Source organism: Oncorhynchus tshawytscha, linkage group LG16 (genome assembly GCF_018296145.1).
Source record: "Oncorhynchus tshawytscha isolate Ot180627B linkage group LG16, Otsh_v2.0, whole genome shotgun sequence".
Classification (NCBI taxonomy): domain Eukaryota; kingdom Metazoa; phylum Chordata; class Actinopteri; order Salmoniformes; family Salmonidae; genus Oncorhynchus; species Oncorhynchus tshawytscha.
Genome location: NC_056444.1, coordinates 57,924,901 through 57,935,353, shown reverse-complemented (window position 1 = coordinate 57,935,353; position 10,453 = coordinate 57,924,901). Strand labels below are relative to the sequence as shown.

At 39.1% G+C, this 10,453-nt stretch overlaps 1 protein-coding gene across 1 annotated transcript; it reads left to right on the top strand.

The window, feature by feature from the left end:
• Positions 1-2,433: 2,433 nt before the first annotated feature.
• LOC112215994 (peptidyl-prolyl cis-trans isomerase FKBP1A) lies at positions 2,434-10,126 on the top strand. Its single transcript, XM_024375532.2, has 5 exons — positions 2,434-2,587; positions 2,711-2,758; positions 4,387-4,499; positions 7,205-7,371; positions 7,525-10,126. Exons 1-4 carry the CDS (start codon positions 2,551-2,553, stop codon positions 7,331-7,333), a joined length of 327 nt encoding a protein of 108 aa, XP_024231300.1. The 5' UTR covers positions 2,434-2,550; the 3' UTR covers positions 7,334-7,371; positions 7,525-10,126.
• The last annotated feature ends 327 nt before the right edge of the window (positions 10,127-10,453 follow it).

Below are 10,453 nucleotides of genomic sequence, written 5' to 3'. Positions count from 1 at the left end.
GGGCCAACCGCACCAGTATATCGTCTCACAAGGGCTCTGAGGATCTCATCTCGGTACCTAATGGCAGTCAGGCTACCTCTGGCGAGCACATGGAGGGAAGTGCGGCCCCCCACATGACTGACCCACCGCCAAACCGGTCATGCTGGAGGATGTTGCAGGCAGCAGAACGTTCTCCACGGCGTCTCCAGACTCTGTCACGTGCTCAGTGTGAACCTGCTTTCATCTGTGAAGAGCACAGGTCGCCAGTGGCGAATTTGCCAATCTTGGTGTTCTCTGGCAAATGCCAAATGTCCTGCATGGTGTTGGGCTGTAAGCACAACTCCCACCTGTGGACGTCGGGCCCTCATACCACTCTCATGGATTCTGTTTCTGACCGTTTGAGCAGACACATGCACATTTGTGGCCTGCTGGAGGTCATTTTGCAGGGCTCTGGCAGTGGTCCTCCTGCTCCTCCTTGCACAAAAGCGGCGGTAGCGGTCCTGCTGCTGGGTTGTTGCCCTCCTACGGCCTCCTCCACATCTCCTGATGTACTGGCCTGTCTCCTGGTAGCGCCTCCATGCTCTGGACACTATGCTGACAGACACAGCAAACCTTCTTGCCACAGCTCGCATTGATGTGCCATCCTGGATGAGCTGCACTACCTGAGCCAGTTGTGTGGGTTGTAGACTCCGTCTCATGCTACCACTAGAGTGAAAGCACCGCCAGCATTCAAAAGTGACCAAAACATCAGCCAGGAAGCATAGGAACTGAGAAGTGGTCTGTGGTCACCACCTGCAGAACCACTCCTTTATTGGGGGTGTCTTGCTAATTGCCTATAATTTCCACCTGTTGTCTATTCCATTTGCACAACAGCATGTGAAATGTATTGTCAATCAGTGTTGCTTCCTAAGTGGACAGTTTGATTTCACAGAAGTGTGATTGACTTGGAGTTACATTGTGTTTAAGTGTTCCCTTTATTTTTTCTGAGCAGTGTATATAAAAATCGGCCCGATTATCTGCTATTTTTGGTCCTCCAATAATTGGTATCGGCGTTAAAATCATAATCGGTTGACCTCTAGTATATTGTGTAGTAAACTGTTAGTAGCTCATGTGCCTCACCCTAATAATTTGGTCCATTTTCTCCTTATTTATCCTATTGTTCTGACTTGGTGGTGCACATGTAGCCTATAGCCTGTTCTAGAGAAATGTCATCAAATATTGTAAGAGCTTTCATTGTCTGCTTATATGCCGCCTTTATTTATTCTACGGTTCTGACTTGGTTAACAGGGAGAATATTGTAAGAACGGCCCATTTTCTGAATTCTGTCGTACATTTCAAAAGTGCTGAACAAATAGTTATATTGACTACAGCTTTCCTAGCTCGCTTCTTATCCATTCGTCATCCCCTTATGCTATAGTTTGTACATCTCAATTGTCAGTAGAAGCACATTTGTTTAACAAGTCAGCCATAGATGGTTTTTTTTAAACGCAGTAAATGAGGCTTAATGAATTATTTTGCTGCCAAACAAGACTCTGCTGATTGCCAGGTATGACAGTGGTAAGGTGTTGGGACTCTGCTGTTGGGACAGCTTTATGTAGGCCCTAACAGTTTGTGTGTACAGTTTGTCACTTATAGTCCAATTTGTGTATTGTTTAGTGTTGTGAAGTGTAGTGACTTTGCTGGCATGCATCTAAAACATTTTTTTTTGGTTGCCCCACCAAGATGTACATGCTACAGTAGCCACTGACAATATGAAATAGACATGCACTGTTTTAACTTTCGGGATTGTTAGCATACTCACTTTTTTTCTGGCCACCAATATTTAATCATTTTACAAAGGACTATTTCAGCCAATCATTATAAAAATTACTTGAGTTAAGTAGATGTTAAAATGCATTTTTTTTGTTTCCGAAAATACCACCCTGCTGCTGTAGGCTTAATATTAAAAGGTCAAGGTCACAGTGATTGAACATGTTCAGTAGGTCCCATATACCCTTACATATTGGTGTAGATGCTGAAATACTCTGTTTTTTATTTTACCGTATAACCATTTTAATTTAAATTGGTTCAGTGGGGACTGAGGGAACACAGGGTTTAGGGAACATGTCTGAGGGAACATATCTTTGCATGCTTGTGTGCTTTCTTATCAAACTTTTTTTCTATGATGTCAACACCACTGTTATCACTGTTGTGTACCAAATGTAAAGACCTAAGAGTAATATATTTGCATGCTTTTAATAAACCATTTATTTTCAAAGGGATCAAGTAAAACATGTTTAAGTGTTTTAACCTAGTTTACAGGTCTACGCTATTGATTCTAGTGTGGGAGGCTTTTTTTTTGTCTCTCCCACGACTTTTACTCCTCTCTCCTACAACATGGATCACAATTACACGCAAAATATGCAAATTAGGCGATGACGCCATTCAGCGACTTTTGGGACTGCCAATAGCTAATTTCCTTACTGAGGAGTTGGCATCACTGGGTCACGCCGCTGCACGGAGACAGTTATGACCAGCAACTGAAGTACCATATTGCGGGAGGCGAGTTTCTTGACAGGGTGTAACGAACAAATGGGAGTCGAAATTGAGACAATAACCCCTGGCGATGGTAAAATGTTTTCATGCATATCTTCGCTTCAGATTTATGGTGGATTTCCGTTCTTTCAAATGAATTAATCATCGTCTTCTCAACCGTTATCCTGTTTTTCTATGCGCCTTTTTTTTTCCACAGGAAGGACTTTCCCTAAAAAAGGACAGACGTGTGTCGTGCATTATGTTGGTGAGTTTGGATATTTTCTGAGACATGTATGCACCATTGCAAATTCCAATCGTTTCTTTGATTAATTCATAATTTTGATAGGCCGCATGTTGTATCAGTAGCCTTGGCGCATGGATGTATTTTTGGCTCAGCCTCTATTGGCTGTGTAGGAATACTATATTTTGTTAATTCAAGGGAATTCCATTAGGATGCAATTGCAAGTAGAACTGTAGCTGGCCACCCATCCATGTGTTGCATTACAGCTTTCTGTACATGGAGGCTGCTTCCTTGTATTGGAATGCAAGTTATAGGAACATTGTAACATCGCGTACGAGAAGTCTCGACTACTTTGTTACGTTGTTGCCACCTGTCACCATCGGTGGTTATAGTATGGTAAAAGCAATTTAATGTGTCTGTCTTGAATGCCTTCAGACGTCAGCCACCACAGAGTTAAATCCGACACAGACAAGACGTTGAGCGATTTTTAACCTTGTAAGATTTCCTGCTTTTGTTGAAGTTGGATCGAACGGATTATCGCTGTCTGGCGTGACTCGTTTCGTTTTAATTGTTTACTAATTAGTTTAATGGAACAATTTAACAAACCCAATAGGATAATAGCTACAGGGGTTGGATTATTTTTTTCAGTTAGATTGACATTGCTACTTGACATGTTCTTATACGATTGAGACTATTCAATTGGCAGCTGATATTGTAACACAAATGGGATTATGTAATTTTGACATTATACTCGGATTCATGCCAATGCAAAATGTGTAAGCAATCGTCAAGAGTACACCTGTTCTACTTTGCTATAGCAACAATAGTATATTTGAGTTCACATTTTATTGAATCATCGTTTATTTTTCATCAATTGTACCCTCATGTTATGTTAAAGGTAGACTCAGTGATACTCATCTGATACATATCTGCTGTGGCAACCTCATGTCCCCGAGTTTACTTTTTAAGTCAAAATACAACTGAAAATGTTGTTGAATTCCATTCCTAATAGATCATTAAATAGAGAGAGATGTGCAGGTCTTTTTTTTCTGCCCACCTCAGACAGCTGCAGGGGCTATTTCTGAAATACTTGGAATCCCTTCTACTGACCTGATTAGATTGTCAGTCGCAGATTTGTTTTTATTTATTTAACTAGGCAAGTCACTTAAGAACAAACTCTTATTTACAATGACGGCCTACCCTGGCCAAAACTGGAGGATGCTGGGGCAATTGTGCACTGCCCTATGGGACTCCCAATCACAGCCTGATGTGATACAGCCTGGATTTGAACCAGGGACTGTAGTGATGCCTCTTGCACTGAGATGCAGTGCCTTAGACCGCTGCGCCACTCGGGAGCATGTAATTGCAGGGTACGGTGACATTTGTAAGTGCTGAACTCCAACAGTTCAGGTCAAAAAGAGAAATTAATTTAAAAAAAAACATTTACAACTGTAACAATGATAGATCTCCATTGGGGGACAGTATTTGTCTGTCTGCTTAAGCTCAAGTTCATTTCGGTTTTAGTACAGGAATTGCACCCCCAGTGCAGTCCTGAAGTTATTGCTTTAAAACGTAATAGACAGACCTCTGATACTGACTGTCAAAATAAATCCTTTCTGCTCTGTTCTCATTTCCTCCTCCTTCCTGTTCAGGCTCCCTGACGGATGGACGCAAGTTTGACTCATCCCGTGACAGTGACAAGCCCTTTAGGTTTAAAATAGGAAAACAGGAAGTGATCCGTGGCTGGGAAGAGGGAGTCGTGCAGGTGGGTGTACTGTGCAGATGTCTCTGGTGTCTGTCTGCCTCTAATTCTAGGAAGTACATGAGAAGGGTTCTGACTTGCCTAGTAAAATAAAATAAAACAATTATTGTGATTATTGTGCCATTGTAATTGTTTGTAAGCTTTTGTAGTCAAATTAATTTATGAACGTATGCTATCCATTTGTTGTTTGTATGCTGTTCTTTGTATGCCATTTTAATATTTGATAATTAACCAATGATATTAGGCCACTCTTGGTCATGATTACAGACTACTGTGTCCTTTGACACTACATTAACGAGTCATCCCGCAGTGTTTGTGATTATACCCTGATGAAGACAGCTTGGCTGTCGAAACGTTGGTAATTACATTTTTGCATCTGAGCTCCTAGAGTGTGCGGCTCTCTTTAATTTTCAAGATCATTGCTAGACAACCATTTTCAGGTCTTGCCATAGGTTTTCAATCAAAACTGTAACTCCGCCACTCAGGAACATTCACTGTCTTGGTAAGCAACTCCAGTGTAGATTTGGCCTTGTGTTTTAGGTTATTGTCTTGCTGAAAAGTGAATTAATCTCCCAGTGTCTGGTGGAAAGCGGACCGAACCAGGTTTTCCTCTAGGATTTTACCTTAGCCCCATTCCGTATATACATTTTTTTTATCCTGAAAAAACTCCCCAGTCCATAAAGATTACAATCATACCCATAACATGATGCGGCCACTACTATCCTTGAAAATATGGAGGGTGATAGTAATGCATTGGATTTGCCCCAAACATAACACTTTGTATTCAGGACAAAAAGTGAATTGCTTTACCAAATCTTTTTTGTAGTTTTACTTTTGTGCCTTGTTGCAAACAGGATGCATGTTTTAGAATATTTGTTTTGTACAGGCTTCATTATTTTTACTCAGTCATTTTAGGATAGTAGTTTGGAGTAACTACAATGTTGATCCATCCTCAGGAGAACTATCACAGCCATTAAACTCTAACTGTTTGTTTTAAAGTCCCCATTTGCCACATTGTGAAATCCCTGAGGTGTTTCCTTCCTCTCCGGCAACTGAGTTAGGAAGGACCCCTGTATATTTGTAGTGACTGGGTGTACGTCCAAAGTGTAATTAATAACTTAACTATGCTCAAAGGAATATTTGTTTGCTTCTTTTTTTTAACCATCTATCAATAGGTGCTCTTTGCGATGCATTGGAAAACCTCCCTGGTCTTTATGTTTGAAATTCACTGCTTGACTGACGGACCTTAGAGACAATTGTATGTGTGGGGTACAGAGATAAGGTAGTCATTCAAAATTCATGATAAACACTTTCACACAGCGACTCCATGCAAATTATGTGACTTGTTTATAAGCAAGTTTTTACTCCTGAACTTATTTAGGCTTGCCATAACAAAGGAGTTGAATACTTATTTCAGGTTTTCATTTTTAATACATTTGTAAACATTTCTATAAACAACTCCACTTTGACATTATGGGGTATTCTGTGTGTGTGTGTGTGTGTGTTGGGGCTCAGTAACAAAATAAAATTGTCATCAATTTTAAATTCAGGCTGTAACGCAATGTGGAAAATGTCAAGGGGTGTGAATAGATTATCCAGAGGAAACACATTTCAAATTGCTTGATGAATTTAACTGTTCCAGGTACAGCCTTCCATTTCTGTAGGAAGATGGTTTTCATGCATAGCAGTGGCGTAAACATACTTGATAGTACTACTTAAGTAGTTTTTTGGGGGGTATCTTTGTCACTATTTATATTTTTGACAACTTCACTTTCTTCATTACATTCCTAAAATAAAATCACTTTTTTTCCCTCCATACTTGTTATATTTTGAATGCTTAGCAGGTTAGGAAAATCCCTCTGATCTAATGGACTCAAACACATATGCTTCGTTTTGTAAATTATATTGGAGTGTGCCCCTGGCTATTTGTAAATAAAATGGTGCTGCCTGGTTTGCTTAATATAAGGAATTTGAAATTCTTTATGTTTTTGATACTCAAGTACAGTATATTTTAGCAATTACATTTACTTTTGATACTTAATTATATTTCAAAACAAATACTTTTACTGGGACACTAACTTTTACTTGATTCATTTCTATTAAAGTACTTTTACTCAAGTATGACAATTGGGTAATTTTTCCACCACTGATACATAGTGTTATCTGAACAAATGACATGCTTGGTGGGGTCTATAAAACACTGAAGTAGTTTCATGCACCATGGGGCAGTGCACACAGTCTGCCCTCTGTTTTACAGCCATGTGATGTATAGCTGCAACAGATTTAAAAGGGAGATATGTGCAACAGGAGGGAGAGACTTGAGACCTTGCGTACCTCAAAGCATTTCGTCTGGGCTTTTGACAGGAAGTTGATTAGGGAAACAGATTCAGATGTACCCATATTAGTCTTCGTTGTGGGGGCTAGGTATTCTCCCAGCAATGGCACTCTTCCACAAGAGCCTTTGGCATTTTCATCAGAGTCACCACACTTACAGCATGACAAACACCTCCCACACACAATCCTCTGTTTAGTATTCAAACAGTGAGCATCTGGGCTTGGGTGAATTGCTGCTTAAGTCCAACCAAAAAGTGATGCATAATTAATAAGATTTGAGCAAAAAGTTGTCAACAGTGTCAATGAATGTTTCTCACGAAAATGAACCATAGCTTATCTCTGCCTATGTATGTCCTCTCTCCCTTGTCCTGAAGATGAGTGTCGGTCAGAGGGCCAGGCTGACCTGCTCGCCTGACTTTGCTTACGGGGTGAAGGGTCACCCGGGGATCATCCCACCCAACGCCACCCTCCTCTTTGATGTTGAGCTACTAAGCCTTGAATGAAGCATCCCCACTACCTATTTTCTTTATTTAAAAATATTGTAAGTACTTTTTGAAGATTTTCTAATTGTTATGTTATTCTCAGTTGAGGTAATAGTACAAATGCATCTAGTATACAGGACTGAACCACGCAAACATCTGGTATGGTTTTAGCAATGGTTTCAATCTCATTCCTTTCTCCTCTGCCTTTGCAGGTCACTTCCAACCTTGGAAACATATAGAGAAGATAGGAGAGTCTACACTTGATTCTATAAGAGGCTTGAGTCTATAGTTCTAACACTTAGGTCAATATTTTATCCATGTATACAAAGTCTGTGTTTTTGTCAGTAGCTAGGTTTCCATCCAATTGGTGACAGATTTTCATGCTAATATTCTAAAATCTAGATTTACTCACCAGAGATGCGTGATGACGTAGTGCACATAATTACTGTTGCAGCTAATTTCCCATATACACATTTTTTTTAAAGAAAAAAATGGGTTTCCATGCATTTTTAACTCTAATTCTGTTTTTTCCCACAAATGTTGCAGTATAGTAAATGTGCCCACTCTGGTATTGGCACATGTGCTCTAGCCAACAGTTTACAGATACAGTGTGGGTATAGCCTACAAAAGAGCTAGATTATATGTATATATTTTTCAAACGGCAGCCAAGCATCGATCATAATGTCACCAGAATTAGACCCTCAATATTTATTGAAAGGAGCATCAAGCTAATCACCGTGCACTTTCACCACCCTGTGAAGTTCATTATAACTGATTTTATTTGTAGCCTAATAAACTGCATGCTTTCCCGAGTCGTAGTGGGAGGACCACGCAACATATCATCACGTGACTTCGAGATGATAGTTATCAATATTTGCGCATAAAAGCAATTCCATTGCCATTTCTCGCATAATACATTTTACTGACACATAAAGATCCCACCTTGTGTAGCGTATTTTGTTTTGTCGACATTTGGAAAGTTCACAGAAAAATGTACTGTTTCCACCAGGCCTGTGACATTTTCTAACCAACATAAAAAGGTTGGATGGAAACCTTGTTACTCAGTTATATTTTTTCTTTCAATTCACCCTCTTAAACACCTATGAGCCATAACCTTAAATATCTTGATGTTCTTATTCTTGAATTTTTTAATTGTGCTTTACTTTTCTTTGTTTGTCAAATTATTGGTTGTGCATGGTTATGAGTAATACAAAATACCAATGAAATATTAGCAGCGACATTCATCAGTTTGTAAGAGTACCTATTACTAACATGGAGGGCTGGTGCTTGAGTAAATCTTAAAGGGGAAAATGCACTTAAATGATCTTTTGGTATTTATTTTTTTAGTCCATTGTTGATTCAGTCCTAAAAATGTTTTGCACGTCAAGTTTCAAGATATTGGACTTTCAAGAAACAAAGTGTCACCGGCCATATCATGATTATGAAAATGCTTAGATTTGTTTTTGAGTGGATTTTCTCTTTTTTTTTTAACTGCGGAACAAAATTAAAAGAATATGAAAATCACATATTTGCATCCACACCTCTCCCAGCTGAAAGTAGAACAAATATTAATTGATTTGGTTTAGTGTAATGTTGAGTGGCATAAGTGTAGTAAAATATTGAGTTGTGGGATACCTAAAATAAGAACTTTGTTTGATATGTAATTTATCCAGATCTTTCATAGTGATTCTTTCATTTTGATTGTTAATTTTATTAGGAGCTAGTGAGCATTCTGCACAGGGGAACTAGTACAGTAGACAATTCTTGTATCCTATGTGTGCCTCTCTTTACCAGACACACAACCACAAACTAGCCCGGTCTACATGTTAATAATATCCTGATCTATAGGTGTTAATGCCTTGCATTTGAATCACTTTTTCTTTCCAAGTCAAATCTTTAACCCCACTGAGAGCTTTAAACATATTAGTGCAAAGATGGGAAAACTGTATTGATCCAGTTCTCGGGCGCGCGCAGTTCGAAGAGAAACCTCTTAGTTTACTTAGTAGTGGATATGATCAAATGCAGCTAGTGCAAGTTAACATGTAACTAGATGGTTATCATCTACAACATTGCAGATGCCATCTGGAGGCTTGAATACGGAGTCAGCGAGGCAAGGTAAAATATCACAAATAGAGCAAGATAAAGGCAGAAAAATAATATACTTCTTAATCTTAAACAGCTATAACCATCAGTCTTGTGTGTTTTTCATGGTCATCACTCACTCGCTGTTAAGTTTTCCAAGGTCCCGACATCGGCATTAGCTGTTCTGCTAGGTTTGTTTTTTATATGTCGGGAAAGTGACCTTTGATGGTCAACAGAAAATGGCTCTGTAGTATACTCTCATTAGTTGGAGTAGTGATTATGCTTTTCTTAGAAGTGAAATGCCTGAATTTTGGGGTTGTGGAATCGATTGTCACCTCCCCCACCTTATTTTGTTTCACAAATTGCCATTATATTTTTCTGGTGCCAACTTAATTGGCATCTGAATTACTTATACTGTACCTGTAATGTAAAGTAATTATTTTGTCAGTGTCATTAGTAAGACTGACCACACTGCCTAAATGAAATGCTGTGTTGTTGTAGTCTGGTGACAGAGGCATCCATGTTTTGTATCACATTAAATAAAGCCTGTTGAAATAATGTTAATTTTATTATTCAGAAAGCACTTTTTCAGATGCTGGCCATCATTGTTCTTGATGTTACAGCTTTCTAAGTGTGTGGCCCAAATGGTCCTCCTATGTATTGTCTATTTGTGTGCCGAGTTACATACGCAGGCAAAACCAATGATGAAATAAAAAAAATGTGCCGTTGCAACAGTGATCTCTAAGCTGCTTTGGGAAAAACTATATATATATTTCCCCCTTTAGGTCTCTGTGATGTCAATGGTAGGGCATAGAGGGATATTGGGTATCTGGTTGTCAGGAAAAAGTGGGACATTGGTGGTAGACTATACTGTTGTGCTGATATATGGGTATGCATACATTTGATTTATCCTGAGTCAATTAATGGATTATCTGGCATCAAGGATAAAACAATTTTAAAGTATCAGTGTTGAATTAGTCTATTTTGCGATAGAGAGAGACAATGCAAACAAGCAGTGGCATTGGCTTCAATGTCCAGAGTTGAGTTTGAGGGGAATAA